Raw genomic sequence first — 18,038 nt, 5'->3', positions numbered from 1 at the left:
AGCGCACATTTATCTAGGTTAAACACTTAAACTAACATTGTGATATGCTTGAACTGTTTTATATCTATAGATTTTACTTTAGGCAAATCGTGATGATTTGAGAAGGCTAAATTGATTAAAAAGGCTATGATCAATTCACTGTCTGCCGCTGGCCTGACAAGACGAATAAAAATAAGAAATACAATTTTTGTACAACATTTTTATTTTCTCTGACACTTTTTTCCTACTCTGTTGCATAAGATATTAAACGAATTTTTGTCTTTTTATATAATTCATATAAATTCAAGTCAATAAATTCAAGACTCTTGACAAGACGAATAAAATAACTTTTTGTGCAGAATACACTTTTATTTGTCAGCCTATCTCTTTTTCTTTCAGTAACGGAAATTTAAATGTGAGATTCTGGAAACGAGATCTAAATTTAGCGGGAACGGTCGGGTCGGGAAGAAAATTATTCTAAGCGGACAGCGGGTGAACAAAGAGTGAATATATAGCGACAAGCCGAGGTCTCTATACGTTACTGCCGCTTTACATTGCTGACAGAATGTAGTGTTTTATAATCTAGAGATTGTAAAAAGGATGTAGCTCACGCACTGTCGAGTCAAGTGCCAGTTGATTAGAGACCTGCTCCCGCGAGACCCGATGCAACAGAGTGCAGCGCGGGACAAGATGAGCGAGTGCTGGTGCGGGAGAATACAATGATTCACGGGACTCCCGCAAAATAGAAATATCTAAACATAAAATATCTAAAACAAATAAATTGTTATTCATCTATTGCACAAAAGCAGCATGAACTAATATAAATATAAACGATTAACAGGTGCAAGCGTATGCAGAGTTTTTATTTAGGCTATAACACTTGTTTGCAGCGTTGAGCAATGCAGTGCTGAAATTTGCTTGCTCACGAATCCTCTCATTATAACACACAAATTGTAGACATTATGAAAGGTTCATTATGCATATATTTATTGTGTTATAACAGAGATTTGTGAGATTGCGATGAACTGAGATGTCTTTTAGAGATTATAAATGCAGCGCTCTTTGCTGGCATTCTGCTATGCCAAACCATGTATGCAGCCGCCGCTTGCTTTAGTTAAAAATAACAGTGTTCTGTGAATGTTGATGCTTTAATAACAAATATTTATCGGGAGCGTGTATGCTGGGATTTCATAAATTTAATGGAGAAAAAAAGTAACGTAACTAATTACTAATTATTTTTGAAATAAAGTAATCAGAACAGTAACTTGATTACTTTTAAAAGGAGTAATCAGTAATCAGTAATTTGATTACATTTTCAGAGTAACTTGCCCAACACTGCTTAGAACACCCTAGAAACAAGATACACCTTAGCCTAGAACCCAAAACACCCTATAAACTGCATAGCAACATGCTGGAATCATTAAGAGGACACTAGGAACCATATAGCAACACCCTGGAAACCACATAGTAATGTCCTAGCAAATCCAGAACATCCTGGCAACTGTAGTGCAACATGCTAAAATCATTTAGAATATAGAATATAAAAACAACCTCTAACGCTACTGTAGCATTCTAGCAACCCAACAACACAATCGAAACTGCATAGCAATGTTTTAGCAATCACCCGGAACAATCTAACACCTGCACAACAATGCCTTAGCAACCACAACACCCTAGCAACTGCATAGCAATGCCCTAGCAAACCCAGAATACCTACCAATGCCTTAACAAACACAACCCCAGAACACAATAGAAACTACCCTAGCAACCACACAGTGATGCCCTAGCAACCCCTTAATGCCCTAACAACAATATAACAACTTCCAAAAAAATTACCCTAGCGACCACAAGGCAATGCACTAGCAACCCCAGAACACCGAAGCAACTGCAACATTGTAAAATCACACAGAACACCTTAGCAACCACATAGCAATGCCCTACCAATCACAGAACACCCTAGCAACTGCAAAGAAACATGTTAAAAATCAGTCATAACACCCGAACGACCACATACAGTAGCAATGCCCTAGCAACTACAGAACACCTTAGCAACTGCATAGCAAAATGCTAAAAATCACTCCGAACACCCTAGCGACCACATAGCAATTCCTTAGCAACCACAGAACACCCTAGCAACTGCATAGACATTATAATATCAATCAAAACATGCTAATGACCACATAGCAGTGCCCCAGCAACCCCTGAATTCCCCCAGCAACAACCAAACATACTAAAAATCAAACCAGATCACTATAGCGAGCACATAGCAATGCCCTAGTAACCACAGAACACTAGCAACTGCATAGCCACATTCTAAAATCAACCAAAACACCCTAGTGACCTCATAGCTATGCCCTAGCAACCCCTGAATTCCCAAGCAACAACACGACATGCTGAAATCAGTCATAACACTCTAGCGATCACATAGCAATGCCACAGTAACCACAAACACTCAAACAACCACAAATATTTCTTAAAAAATGTAACAAACTAGTTTGTCGTATTGCATTTGTCAAAGTGTGTGTGTGTTTCCTATGTGTGTATTGTAGGTGGTGGTGTGTGTTTCTGCTGGATACAGACACAGCGCCGCGGTGACTAATGACGGAGAGCTGTACACCTGGGGGGAAGGCGACTTCGGTCGACTCGGTACATCACTCTCCTCTTACAGACTATCAGCATCACTAAACACACACACACACACACACACACACACACACACACCTGAGGCCTGAGGATCTGTTCTCAGATATAGTGTTGTCAGTGAAATACAATTCACTATTGATTTCTGTGAGGTGGTTTTTATGGTTTGAATGACTGCTGTGCACAGTACACACTGCATAGACTTTTCTCAAATCCACAGTGAAATAATTTGTCAGACAATGAGTCAGACTGTTGTGTCAGAAGTTCTGCCTGTCTGTCTCAGTCTCATTTTTACTCTGTCTGCCTGTCATGTAGGTCACAGCGACAGTCACAGTCGTAACATGCCCACTCTGGTGAAGGACATCAGTGGGGTCGGGCAAGTGGCCTGTGGCAGCTCTCATACCATCGCTGTGGCTCAAGATGGACGAATCGTCTGGTCCTTTGGAGGAGGAGACAACGGTATGCAGATGTTTCATATAAAGTGGCCATATTATATGCTTCTGTAGTATTTAAATGTTTTCCCTAGAAGTCCATATTTTACAACAAAATCAGTTGTAATTTAATATCTATCTATCTATCTATCTATCTATCGTCTCTGTCTGTCTGTCTGTCTGTCTGTCATTTTTATTTCATTTAATAATTCACCACCTCACTCAGACCTCGATTAATAGAGGAGCTCAGTATTACTAAAATCATAGACATTTCCTGTGGAGACAGCCACTGTCTCGCTCTGTCTCACGGTAAGAGAGATGGAGAAACAAAATAGGAAAAGAAAATAGTATTAATAGTATTAGATAAAAAAAAAAAGATGAAATGTGTAATTTCTGCTCTGATAGTGGCAACTTCTGCTGCAAACTGCATTTTTTTTCCTAACGTCTGCAGAGTTTGATATTTAAACTGCATTTTAAATTTAATTAAATTTAATTTAATATAACTTTTTTATTTCTTTATAGAACTTAATTTTATAGAAAATTGTATAAAAATTAATTGTTGATCAATGTTATTTTATTTTTTTAATTTGATATTTATTTGATATTTATATTATATTATTATATTTATTTTGTATTTTTATTTTTGAATGTTAAAGTTTTAGTAATCTTATTGTGATTTTGTCATTTTTATTAGGTTTGTTTTTTTAAGTATTTCTATGTAGCTTTATTTGATTTTTATTTCAGTTTTAGTAGTTTTTAAGTACTTAAACTTATTTCATTTAGTTGCCAAGGCAATATGTCTATTTTTTTTATTTCAGTTAGTTTCAGTTAGTTACATTAATTAGTTTTTTTTAGCATTAGTTTGCAGTAACACTGTTGAGGATTAAAGGAATATTTAACAATTTTTTATTTTATTTCATTATTTACTCACCTTCATGTAATTCCAAACCTCTAAAAAAGGTTTTGATGATACAGTAAATGGGAACTGATGCTTTTAAGTGCGAAAAAAAATTCATAAAAATAGTCTATACAACTTGTGTGCTATATTCCAAATTTTCTGAAGCCATATGCTAGCTTTGTGTGAGAAAAAGTCGTTATTCACTGAAATTAAATTCTCAGATTGATGCTGCATTAAGTTTTTTCTTTAAGAAAATGCTTGAGTCATTTCATTGGTTTGTGTTGTAGAAAATGAAGTATTTGCTTGGGGCAACAATGCCATGGGGCAGTGTGGGCAGGGCCATACCTCAACGCCAGTCACCAAACCCAAGAAAGTGATTGGTTTAGAAGGGGTGTCAATACAGCAGATTACTGCAGGCACGTCCCACAGCCTGGCCTGGACAGCGGTTCCTACAGACAGGTGAGTAGAAAGAGGAAGCTGTATTTCATTAGTTGAGATTTGATGGCTTTTCCACAATGCATGTTCGGTATTTCATGCATCTCATTGCTTATGGATAATGCAAATGGAATAAAAAGCCGTCTCTTTCTGATCTAAACCCTAACCAAAAGCAGTTTATCCTTAAATGAGTTTGAGCCTACGGGAAACGGCACCTTTCTCATTTTCACAAATCAAAAACGTAATCAAAAACCTGGCGTGAGTTTCACCGCTAATGTATTAATACATTTGCATTTATATTTTTCATTTTCCATTATTCACAGCTATTCAGTTGCATTGTTTTCCTGACAGGACTGAGTGTGAATTATCAATGTGTGTTTGTGCGCCTGGCAGGCAGCTGGTGGCTTGGCACAGGCCATTTTGTGTGGATCTCGAGGAGAGCACGTTTACATACCTGCGCAGTTTCCTGGAGCGTTACTGCGATAGTATCAGTGGGGACACACCACCTGCACCTTTCCCCTCTAAGAGGTAAAAACCCAGCACCAACCCACCCAGATTTACAAATGATGGATTGTGATTTGAACCATAAACCATTAATCGAAAATATGTACAGTTTAATGTATGTATAGAGGCACAGAGTGTCAGATATTGCTGTTTTAAAAGCAAATCATGCAACAAATCTCGTTCTTTGATAGGTAGGTATGTGGATATGGATAGATTTAAACGTATTTATTCATTTTAATAAATTGTATTTAAGTTTTTTATTTTTATTTTAATATTTGTTTCTATTTTTCTATTATTTTTTCTATTTTGAGTTTTTTTTAATTCGAATATTAAAAATGTTTGTTATACTTTATAAAATGAAGAATGTATAATTTGAAAATATAATTTCATATTATGGACGGATGCTTGAAACATGCCAATCCGATTCATAGACATTTGCAATGCCAGATGTCAGTAGTTTACATCTGTCGACTTCAAGCTTTGAGATTACATAAGAGCTGTCATACAGATTATATAATATCATTAGTTGAGATTTGATGGCTTTTCCACAATGCATGTTCGGTATTTCATGCATCTCATTGCTTATGGATAATGCAAATGGAATAAAAAGCCGTCTCTTTCTGATCTAAACCCTAACCAAAAGCAGTTTATCCTTAAATGAGTTTGAGCCTACGGGAAACGGCACCTTTCTCATTTTCACAAATCAAAAACGTAATCAAAAACCTGGCGTGAGTTTCACCGCTAATGTATTAATACATTTGCATTTATATTTTTCATTTTCCATTATTCACAGCTATTCAGTTGCATTGTTTTCCTGACAGGACTGAGTGTGAATTATCAATGTGTGTTTGTGCGCCTGGCAGGCAGCTGGTGGCTTGGCACAGGCCATTTTGTGTGGATCTCGAGGAGAGCACGTTTACATACCTGCGCAGTTTCCTGGAGCGTTACTGCGATAGTATCAGTGGGGACACACCACCTGCACCTTTCCCCTCTAAGAGGTAAAAACCCAGCACCAACCCACCCAGATTTACAAATGATGGATTGTGATTTGAACCATAAACCATTAATCGAAAATATGTACAGTTTAATGTATGTATAGAGGCACAGAGTGTCAGATATTGCTGTTTTAAAAGCAAATCATGCAACAAATCTCGTTCTTTGATAGGTAGGTATGTGGATATGGATAGATTTAAACGTATTTATTAATTTTAATACATTTTATTTAAGTTTTTTATTTTTATTTTAATATTTGTTTCTATTTTTCTATTATTTTTTCTATTTTGAGTTTTTTTTAATTCGAATATTAAAAATGTTTGTTATACTTTATAAAATGAAGAATGTATAATTTGAAATTTCATATTATGGACGGATGCTTGAAACATGCCAATCTGATTCATAGACATTTGCAATGCCAGATGTCAGTAGTTTACATCTGTCGACTTCAAGCTTTGAGATTACATAAGAGCTGTCATACAGATTATATAATATCGCAGAAATTTTCCTGCTGAGGCCTCAAGATGGTAAGTGATGTATGTTGACCTTGAGGTCAGAACATTTCATTCTGTAAATGTTAATTCTGCCAGTATCTCCAACGAAAGAGAGAGTGTGTCAAACGTCTTGTTCCCATTATGTGGAAGCTTCCAGAATACCTTAAAGGGGTCATATGATGCTGCTAAAAAGGAACATTATTTTGTTGATTGGCCAGCTATCCAGTGCGTTGTGATTGGCTGAATTCCTCAAGCGTGTGACCGAAATGTTACTCCCCTTACCATACTGTGATGCCGTGTCCCGGCGCAACGAGACAAAACGAATAAAACCCATTACAAATGAGGCATTTGTTGCATCCAGTTAGGACATATTTACTGATTATAATGACTTATACTGTCTTTTTACGTGTTGCATTGCATCGCGCCGCATATATTCTCATATTTTATTTTTAAAATCTTTGTTTTAACAGAACATCCCCATCCATAACTTTTTTTGTTTTGTTTTGTTTTATTTTATTATTTGTGCCTCTAGTGATTGGGGTTACTATTGCTCATACTTATGAACCTCTAACTCTAGCCTCCAAGTTTCTACTTCAGGTTTTAATTTTTCTCTAAAGTCACTACATAGCAACCACCATTTCAGCTAAACAACTGCATAGCAATGCCCTAGCAACCACCTAGCACACCAGAGAACTGTGGCAGAGAGTTTTGCATAGGCAAGCAAGAATTCTGGTTTATCTGTGTCAATGTCAATGTCAGCTGCAGACACTCATATAGCTGGAATGCTCAAGAGTTCAGTGTAACTCTTTCAACTGAATCATCTGTCAGAATGCCAGCATATGAGTCATTTCTACACCATAGTAATACATTTTTGTTTGTGCGTTGAGGCGGTAATGAACACGCTGTCCATCGGAGCATCTCTGTTGCTGCCTCCTCTCAGGGAGAGAACGGAGCTGCTGCACTCGCTGTTACCACAGGGTCCAGAGAGCTGGGAAAGCCTCTCTAAAGGACAGGTACGCAAACACAACAATATTCAACTCTGGCACGTATATCAATATTTGCTGAGAAACCCCTGCTGTTCCTTTGCGCTCCACTAATGATTCGGTGATATTACTATTACAGCGTCTACAGCTGGACATGGTGCTGAACAGCCTGCAGGAACAGAGTCATGTGGCATCCCTGCTGGGATACAGCTCACCTGGGGAGTTGAGTGCAGGTCTGGCGCTGCCGCCCACCCCTGACTGCCCCACAGGAAGTGTTAGCTCAGGCTCAGAAGCTCCAGACCATCTCCACCTGGCTGAAGTGCTCCTAAAGACCTTGCTGCTCAGCATTGGCTTCTATACGGTCAGTCCACTGGTTCAACAGTTGTCAGATTGACAGACACAAAATATGTTTTCCATTTTTAAGCCTCAGTTGATTTGAATTGTAATAAGAATATTCATTTCTGCCTTTCTCAAATACTTAGGAAAGGAAACTGGCATTTTAAAACTGGCATTCATAAATCTGGCATTGGACCCCAATCTAAATTACAAAAATCTTGGACCTCTTTTGGAAACCTTTCGTTTTTGTTCTTCTCTCTTTTATTAATTTTGCTGATTACAAATAATTTAGAATATATAATTAAGAACAAATATATGAAAAATATAATATTAAATCATTTATAATTGATTATATACTGTATATATATATATATATATATATATGTAATACTTTATTTTATTTTTTTACTTTATAATATACACTGCTGTTTTTTTATGTTTTTTGATGGACGTATCTTATGCTGACCAAGGCTGCATTTATTTGATCAAAAATACAGTAAAAAAACAAAAAAACAATAATATTGTGAAATATTATTACAATTTAAAATGACTTTTTTTCTGTTTAAATATTTTTTCAAATATATTTTGTTCCTGTGATGGCAAAGCTGAATTTTCAGCAGCCATTACTCCAGTCTTTAGTCTTTAGTGTGATCCTTTAGAAATCATTCTAATATGCTGATTTGGTGCTCAAGAAATATTATCAGTGTTGCAAACATGAAAACTTTTTTTTTTTTTGTGGAAACCATGTTACTTTTTTATGATTCTTTTATGTATAGGTTTACATTTTAAAATAACAGCATTTATTTGAAATAGAAATATTTTGTAACATTATAAATGTTTTTACAGTCCCTTTTGCTGAATAAAAGTGTTGATTTAAAAAATCTTACTTACCCCAGTATATAATAATCATTTAAAATAATAATTTATATATGCAAATATTTAAACCTGTCTCTGATCCTCTCTGCCCACTTCCTACACAGGAGTTGCTTGTAGGAACAACCAATCCAAACTGAGATGTTTTGATATATATTTAATTATATAAAATTAAAATTAAAATATATACAATTATAAAAGGGATTTAATGTGTGATATATTTTGAGGAAACTTTTAAAAATCAAAACACAAATCGTAATATGTTCTCCTTTCTGTTAACTCTGTTAACTTTGTTCCCTTTTGAATGCTGTTTGTTCATTCAGGAGCGTGCGTTTGGTGAACTGGAGAAGAACAGCGATAAACAGCGGTTCAGTCAGTCCCAGAAACAGACGGAGGCTCCATCACACTTCCACCACCTGCTGTCAGCCCTTCACAGACACCTGCTGGCCCACTGCTACATCCACACAGGCGCTGAGGTACAACAGTGACACATTTCCTGTTAAAACCCACTCCATATGATAGCTCCTGCCGGCTGCCAGTTGCAGTGGTTACGGATTGTAGTTTTAAGAAATTAAATACTGTTGTGTGAGCATGTTTAGTCAAAGATTCTTAATTCTTGTTCCAGAACCCAGAGGTGAAGGCGGTTTGCATAATAAGCGTTTTTAAAGAACAGATTTTGTGTGTTGTGTAGGATGACAGTAGCGTCGTGCTGCTCCATAAGCACCTGTGCCTGCTGCTGCCTTACGCAGCCGAAACCTTCAGGAGATCCACCATCCTGCTGGAGGAGAGCACACTGGACAAACACGTCATCAAGAAACTACACAGTAAGAACACACATTATGCGCCATTAATCTGTCCATCTAACCATCCATGCATCTAGCCATCTGTCTGTTAGTTACTCCCTTCATTCATTCATCCATCCATCTAGAGTAGCAGTTCATATGTATGTAGCCATCCATGTGTCCATTCATCCTTCTGTCCATGCAACCATTCGTCCATCCATCCATCTATCCATTTATGGAGTAATCCATTTTCTGTATATTTGTTGATCCATCCATCCACCTATCCTTTAATTCAGTAAAGTACCCTTCCTTTCATCCATTCATCCATCCATCTATCTCTTTGTGTGTTTATCCATCCCTTTGTCTATTTATGTAGCCATTTGTAGCCATCTATTAATCCATCAGTCCATCCATCCATCCATCCATCCATCCTTCCATGTAGCCATTCATAATCAGTCAGTCTATTCATCCATTCCTCCATTTATGTAGCCATCCATCCATCTCTTCATCCCATCTATCCATTTATGGAGTAATCCATTTTCTGTATATTTGTTGATCCATCCATCCACCTATCCTTTAATTCAGTAAAGTACCCTTCCTTTCATCCATTCATCCATCCATCTATCTCTTTGTGTGTTTATCCATCCCTTTGTCTATTTATGTAGCCATTTGTAGCCATCTATTAATCCATCAGTCCATCCATCCATCCATCCTTCCATGTAGCCATTCATAATCAGTCAGTCTATTCATCCATTCCTCCATTTATGTAGCCATCCATCCATCTCTTCATCTGTTTATGTAGCCAGCCAGCCATCCACCCATCTCTATCTCTGTTTATTTATCTAACCATCCATCCATTTATCCATCAATCCATCTGTTTCTCCATCCATCCCCCATCCATCAATCTTCCATCCATCCATGTAGCCATTCATAAACAGTCAATTCAATTATCCACCCCTCCATCCTCCCATCTATTTATGTAGCCATCCACCCATCCAGCCTTCTGTTCATCCTTCCCCTCCATCCATTTATGTAGTTTCCCATTCATCCATCCATCCATTAGTCCATCCTTCTCTCTTTCCACCCCAGCTTTGGCTCGTTATGTAGCCATCCATCCATCTGTCAATCCAACCATCCATTTGTCCACCCATCTCATCCGTCCGTCCATCCATCCCTTCATCTGTTTATGTAGCCATCCATCTATCCATCTGTCAGTCCATTCATCCATCCATTCCTCTGTCTATCCCTCTGTCCATCTGTTATTCCTCCATTTATCTTGCCATCCGTTCCGCCATCCATAGTAGCCATCCCATGATCCAACCAGACCAAGTATTGAGTTATATGTGTGTTTCTTTGTAGCTGTGCTGTTTGTTTCGGTGGCGGGCAGTCTTCTGTGTCAGGTGATGTACTCTCTGCTCCTGTTGCCATTGGCTGTGGTCAGACCCCTCCTTCCTCACCTACTCACTTTGCTTGAACATCTCAACGAGCTCAACTGTTACCTGCCCAACACTGCGCACCTGGAAGACATGGAGCTGGAAGGAACCTCACAGGGTGAGGACCAGAATGATAAATTTCATTCTCGGAAAACGTTCAGGATACCTTAATGCATTGTTTGACATCCGAACGATTCAAAAACAACTTATTCAATAACAAATGACAGATCATCAGTGTGACACGCTGTTAAGAAATTCAGAGATGGACACAGTACTTACTTCCTATTGCAGAAGCATCTGAAACCTCTGAGCCAATCACAGCGTCAGAGTCAGAAGACTGGGCATGGCTACTAGACCTGGAGAGGTCTGTGGCTCTTGCCATTGGTCGATGCCTGGGAGGTATGCTGCAGGGCCCGCCCCCTTCCATCCAGGAGAAGACAGCAGAGTTCTGGCTGTGTAACCCACTCTTGAGAAACGGGCTGGAGATAGACTTTGAACAACTGGGTAATGACTTGCCTCCAGGAGGCAGCAGCTTATTGTTTATGTTGTGTGGTGTGAACACTCACATAAATACTCATCTGTGTTGTCCTATAGACTGGGCAATGGGTTGGCTGACTGAGGCTGTGTTCATGGGTTGCGGAGACGTGAGACTAGCCGAGCTGCGGCTGTCGGAAGATAACACAACGCTAGTGGAACTTGCTCTTGGCTCCCCACGAGAACCTGCCAGCGCCCTCTGGAGGAAAATGAAGGAGTATGCGGAGAGTCAAGGTAAGAGGGAGGCAGGTTTTGGGCGGTGTATAGAATATGAAAAGAAGATAAAAAATATTTCAAGACATTTATTTACATAATCTTTTTTTTAACATTTCTGTACCACTAGTGGCACCGAACACTTACAAAAGTGGCTTTTGCACCAGAGGAACGTTTTCATAGTTCCTTCGTATAACCATTGATATAAATACATAGATGCCTCATTCGCGGCTGGAATGTGTATCTACCTATACATATCTATGCCTGGGAACTATACACAGGAACTTTCAGTTATTGGAAGCCTTTTGGGGGGACTAAATTAGCTCCTACTTCAGAGTAGAATGTAACCCAGCACAATAGGAACTACCAGTGACATATTTGTATGTTGATTGGCCGAATGCATGCCATATGAATCACCGCACCCGCCATTTTTAAAAAGCTGTGTAAACACACAGTTTACATTTACTTACTCCACAAACTCCACGAAAATGGAAAACCAATCAAGTATTGCAGAAAGCAACATCATAATCTCTGTTATCATGTACCTGTCTAAATATTGACCTTCACTTGTGTGTTTTTATGCAGACTGGGACAATAGTGGATCAGTGGGAGACTCTGTGTTAGAGACGGCATGTCGCTGTAGTTTGGCCGCTCTACTCAAACATGCCGGCCTTCATGAAGCCTACTGGCAGGATAAGTGAGTGAGATCCACACCTCACCCGCATTCTCTCTTTTTACCTAGATCTCTTGAACACTTTTGTCTTCCCACGTCTCCCTTCTGTCATAGTGTAATGAACTCTTTAATTAGTTGACCCAGATTTAATGAGTATATGCTCTATTTAAAGAATGATTCTATATGTGTATATTAAAGTGTCAGTGCCTGTCTCTCTCTGTGCTGTGAGAAATCTCACTTGATAAATTCCTCAGCCATAAAGACTCATGTGTGAGAGTGAGAGTTCAGTGAATATGAATTGACAGTCGTGAATATCCAGATCAACCTTCTGCAGCAGCAGTCGTGATGAACCAATAGTTTAAACAGTCCATTAATGTGCGTACGTCTGTGTGTGTGTGTGTGTGTGTGTGTGTGTTTGTTTGACTGCAGATATGAGCCCTGTGAGGTGCTGATTGAAATATATCAGGTGGTGTATAAAATCCGCAGCACTCTGCTGTCCTATAAAGAGAGCATAGGAAACACAACCAGCGTCCAAACAACAACTACCACCAAACAGGTAAAACACATCAACAGTCATATAAACTAATGAATATATGCTCTATTTAAAGGATGACACTGAAGACTGAAATAATAGCTGCTGAAAAGTCACTGTAACCAGGGACAAAGTAACATTTTCGTAAAATAATGTTTCGTCCTGTCCAGGCTTCATTGGGCTCTCAGAGCCCCAGTGAGGAGAGACAGGAAGTGGGCAGCTCAGGAGAGCAGACAGGAAGAGACACAGATCCCAGCAGCCAGACACCACACGCTGCTGAACACAACCAGGACGATCCCTTAGAGGAGGAGACGCCCAGCATCAGCAGTATGTACCTGCCGGGTAAACATGCTGCTTTCTGTGTTCTTCCTTCACAGAGCGAGTGTGTGCTTCTGTTGAACCATATACCAAAGTATAAAGGATTCTTTGTCTCAGAATAAGGTCTGTTCAACAGTCTTAGTGTTGTGGTGTTTAACCCACCCTTTTTTCAGCCACAGTTCTGGGATTTAATACTTAGTCATATATATCCTTCAGTTGATTCGTTCACTTACTGTTCACTTGTATTAAAATATATGTATGTATAAACATTGTCACACAGGATGTTTTTTGCTGATGTCTTTGCTGTTTTGTCACCGCTCTAAATAATTCAACTTTTAAATATACATCTTGAAACACCTATTTTCTTATTTTCTTATATATAAACATTTAATATTGTATGTTATCAATAGATCATGGCCAGTGATATTTTAATATTTTTTTATATTTTTAATTATTTACTACATCATTTTTTTAAATTATGTAGTAGTTTTAGTTTTTATAGTTTATTTAATTTGAGTTATTTTAGTACTTAAACTTATTTTGCCAAGGCAACATTTCTGAATTTTAAGTTTTTTTATTATTATTATTTTATTATTTATTATTTTAATATTTTATTTCAAGTAATGAAAATGTTTTTATGGTTTTAGTTTTAATTAACAGTAATAACCCGAATCATGTTTGGGATTAATGTGACATTATTGGCTTTAAAAGACACTCCCTTTGGCGTTGTGTAATTGTGAACTATTTGTGTGTGTCCTCCTCCTTGCAGAGGTGCTGCAGTGTTTCCTGGCCACCCGTGAGGCCATGCAGCTCCAACAGAACGAGACTGTGTACGAGTCGTCTGGCACCAGCACATTGCCCAGCAGCACTGAGAGCCCTGGGACGCCAGACAGGGAGCCCCCACAGCGGCCCTGGGACCACCACAGCACCACTGACCAGGGCCTGCCCTTCCCAGCAGCCTGCCACCTGCTGGTTTCACGCTGCCTCTTCCTGTTGCTGGGGGTCCGAGCTGCTTGGCAGGAGGAGAGTGTGTTGTCACAGACACCTACTGAGAGCAGCTTGGCCAGGTTTGTGTTGCGTGCAATTACAAAACATTTGCATGTGCGGGTGTGAAAAAATCTGAAGGTGATAAATATCTCTCACTACATAGATCTCCACCCTACAATGAGGCTTTAGGAACAAAGATGGATATACAGTCCTCTTCTGAGAGAAGTTTCAGTGAGAGGGAGGTATTTATGTTTCTCATGTTTCTCCCCAGTTTAATATCAATTAAATTAATCTCTCATTTGGGTCTTGTTGTTTGATTTTGTCATTTGTAATCTGTTTTGTCTTTCTTTTAAAGACACCAGATCAGTCTAAAAGCTCCTCAGGGACATTCAAGAATAAAATTGGTAAGGGGCATATGAAATAGCATATTACTTTATTATGTATCTGATCTCACGTGTCTGATCTCACACATATTGGATCTATTGCATGTTTCATCCCTAACATGACTGATGTCACTCATCTTTTGTTTCTAATTTCTCACGTGTCTCATCTTGCATATATCTAACATAACTGATCTCGCACATATCTGATCTCACATGTATGATTTCTCACATCTGATCTCAGATATCTAACATACCAGATTTTACGCATACTGGATTCGTTGCATCTTTCATCTTTAACCTGTCTGATATTTCACGTGTGATATCAAATGTCTGATCTCACGTTTCTGATTTCTAATGTGTCATCTCCCATGTATCATCTAACATAATTGATCTCTCACATAAAATATATGCATCTGATCTCACGTCTTATATCTTACATATCTGATCTTTGATTTTTTTACTTGTCTGATCTCACAGTTCAGCACAGTTCAGATTTTTCATGTCTGATATCCAGTGTCTGATCTTCCGTTTCTAACTTCTCATGCGTTTCCTCTCACATGTCTAATCTACCCTTACTGATCTCTGACATATCAAATCTTATATGTATGATTTCTCACATCTGATCTTGCATATCTGATCTCACACATATTAGCTTTGTTACATTTTTGATCTTTTAAAGGTGTGATCTTGCATGTTAGCTCTTTGACATCTGATGTGATGTACGATCTCTCATTTCTGATATCTCACGTCTGATTTTCACCTGTCTGATCTCACATATCTGATCTCTTTCATGTCTGATCTCACAGCTGCTTGATATCTTGCTTGCCTAATCTCACGTGATATCTCATGTCTGATCTGATTTCTGAAGTCTTACCGTATATATCACACGTCTGATCCCAAACATCTAATCTGATCTTGCATGTCTGATATCTCGCATTGTCTTTCTCTATCTCTTATATTACATAAACTAGAATAATCAGTTTTAGTTAGCTTAACAATCACATCTCTGTGCTAATCAGTCTTGTTTCTTGCTAGGCCTTCCTCTCTGTTCTTTGGGCATCATGAAAGATGCCTGGGAGCGTCTACGGCAGTGCATCAGTCCCACTACCGTGCTGTGCCCAGGTGGAGGTGGCACACCCGTCCTGGGCCAGGTCTTCCATTTCCTTTGTGGCAGCCTCCACCGAACCTCTTCTCTGATGGACAAAGATGGAGTTGCACATGTGGATCCCAAAGCCATCACCGTAGCCATGGCGCAGCAACACCAAAGAGCTCAGGTGGGAAATCCATTGCAGATCCATTTTAGTTTCAATAACTAAACAACTAATAAATAAGCAGGCTATATTAAATGTGTAATGTTTTCACATAGTACTAATAAAGATGTAGAGACATTACAATTGTTTTCATCCCCTTCATCCAGGTGCGTTTGGAGGCCTTGTGTCAGATTTCCTCCTTTCTGTCAGAGATGGAGGAAAAGAACGTCAGCTCTCTGGCGCCTCCTCGTTTTCCAGGCCTCCTGCAGTCAGTGCAGCTGCAGTTCCTCTCTGGCTGCTTTGGTCTGGGTGCCCCGATCACCGGCAGTCTAGCGGCACCTAACAACAAGATTCACCATTACACCGTAAGACACGCTGAAAATGACATTTCCTCAAATACAAACCACAGATTTTTCCAACATATGCATGAATTTTTTTTTGGTGTTCTTGTGTTATGCTAAGAAATTGTATTTTTTGTATCTTGACTTGGAACATCACCCTTATAGGTTAAGCCTATATTCTTTTGAAATATGTTTGAAATGTTGAATTTGTGTCTAGGCTGGGACTCAGTCGGCTCCTATCAGTGTTCAGAGGGAGTTACAGTCTGCGGCTCACACACTGTACCAGCAACTGGTGCGTGTGCTTAGACAGAAGGTGGCATTAGAGAGAGAACAGGCTGGTGGGTAACGCTTCTTACTACTGCATGTAGCATTTGTCTAAATGCAAAAAAAAAAAACTTTAAACAATTTATAAACCAATTAAACTTATTTGTATTTTTTTTAATAGATGTTTTTTTGGGGGGTAATTTTTAGGTTTATATACTTCTTTTTTTATTACTTTTCATATTAATTATGTAAATGCATAATAAAAATTATGTAAATGGTATTTACATTTACATTTAAACTAAATATTTTGCAATTGAAATATTTTACTAATTTAATTTTACTTTATTTATTTTTTATTTATTATTATTTTATTTTTTATTAATAATGAGTAGATAATATAAACCAGGGTAAATAATGTTAAGTAAAAAAAAAAACATTTTGTACTTTACAATGCATCTTAATGTTACTAAAAATAATAAACAATTTATACGGTACCTACTCTACTATGCACATGCACTTTTCATATCTTAGTTGGATAAACAAGGGGAAATGGTAATAATAGTGATGTTTAATTTATTTATTTATTTTTTAGTTTTACAATTTTAAACAGATTTTTTTGTAATGTTACTATTACCCACTGATTCAAATAGACATTCATTTGTGATATTGCTTTGTGGTTCAATTTAGTTTGACTGTATTTTATAGCTTGGCAGAGTCCAAGTACTCTAATAATATGCCAGTTTAATTAAGTAGTGGATTAACATAGATTTGTCTCGTTTCAGGCTCTTATCAGCACCTGCTGTTAGCTACAGTCTTCACTCTGAACTTCCACTATCAGCCGGTGGATCTCGTGGTGATTATTAAATGTGGCGTCCTGGAGATCTTGTCCACACTGACTGATAATGCCTGCGTGCTGGTGAACCAGCGCTGGCTGGCCGCCTCCATGTCCGGTCACATGCAGCTCGGTGGGGCGGTGAAGCTGGCCGCTGCCAGACTCCTGCAGATATTTGCCATAGCGGCCAGGTGAGATTATAAACTTGATAATTAAATACAGAACGAGAGAACGCCTCCCATGATATGCTGTGAAAACCTCACATTTTGAAAACTGATGCCTTAGATAATCACGTTCAAAGCATTCTTCTTGCTACATCATAATTTTGATTTGATGTAACAGTTTTGCATATTAAAGAAACTCCAAAACTTTTAATTTCATATGGATGTTTTGGTATCAACAAACATCCCCTCTGCCAATAAGAGCAACAGTACCTGGCTGCAGACAATAAAGGTTGTACAGCTGCAGTTAAATAAAACTGTGTGTTTGTATGTGTTTCTCCAGTTCCTGTGAAGATGCCTTGCCATTGGAAGTGTCCCAGGCTCTCATGGATGTAATGAGTGAGCAGCTGCAGGGATTGTTACATGTAGTCCACCAGCAGGAGGTGCTAGAGAGGGATTCCACAGAGCACATCCAAGAAGAAACATCTAAACAAGAAAGTCCGTCATTACAACACAAGATTCAGCGTTTTTATATGTATAAACATACACACTAGTTGTAAATATTAAATTTAAACAAAAATTTTTGTCAATTTTTTACTAATTGCTTTAATTTTTACAATATTTTTATTTTTTATTTTATTCTCAATAATATGAGTAGGTAAAATACAGTCTTAATAATATTATCTAAATGTATATTATATATATTATCTAAATAGTCAATATATATATATATATATATATATATATATATATATATAAACATGTAATA

At 38.0% G+C, this 18,038-nt stretch overlaps 1 protein-coding gene across 1 annotated transcript in view; it reads left to right on the top strand.

Annotated features, from left to right (window-relative positions):
• LOC107719082 (probable E3 ubiquitin-protein ligase HERC1) overlaps positions 1 to 18,038 on the top strand; it is a 71,978-nt gene that overhangs the window by 15,216 nt on the left and 38,724 nt on the right. The window contains 25 exon segments of the mRNA XM_016526400.1: positions 2,529 to 2,625; positions 2,935 to 3,093; positions 3,096 to 3,359; positions 4,236 to 4,407; positions 4,777 to 4,911; positions 5,751 to 5,885; positions 7,134 to 7,173; positions 7,262 to 7,387; positions 7,497 to 7,718; positions 8,890 to 9,042; positions 9,258 to 9,390; positions 10,708 to 10,899; positions 11,073 to 11,285; positions 11,376 to 11,549; positions 12,114 to 12,225; positions 12,631 to 12,757; positions 12,904 to 13,075; positions 13,821 to 14,118; positions 14,202 to 14,280; positions 14,394 to 14,442; positions 15,457 to 15,695; positions 15,839 to 16,036; positions 16,230 to 16,350; positions 17,059 to 17,299; positions 17,613 to 17,767. Of these exon segments, the coding sequence (XP_016381886.1) occupies positions 2,529 to 2,625; positions 2,935 to 3,093; positions 3,096 to 3,359; positions 4,236 to 4,407; positions 4,777 to 4,911; positions 5,751 to 5,885; positions 7,134 to 7,173; positions 7,262 to 7,387; positions 7,497 to 7,718; positions 8,890 to 9,042; positions 9,258 to 9,390; positions 10,708 to 10,899; positions 11,073 to 11,285; positions 11,376 to 11,549; positions 12,114 to 12,225; positions 12,631 to 12,757; positions 12,904 to 13,075; positions 13,821 to 14,118; positions 14,202 to 14,280; positions 14,394 to 14,442; positions 15,457 to 15,695; positions 15,839 to 16,036; positions 16,230 to 16,350; positions 17,059 to 17,299; positions 17,613 to 17,767 (4,006 nt within the window).

Source organism: Sinocyclocheilus rhinocerous, unplaced genomic scaffold (genome assembly GCF_001515625.1).
Source record: "Sinocyclocheilus rhinocerous isolate Xijiao unplaced genomic scaffold, SAMN03320098_v1.1 scaffold663, whole genome shotgun sequence".
NCBI classification, from domain to species: Eukaryota; Metazoa; Chordata; class Actinopteri; order Cypriniformes; family Cyprinidae; genus Sinocyclocheilus; species Sinocyclocheilus rhinocerous.
This window is presented reverse-complemented; position numbering and strand designations above follow the sequence as displayed.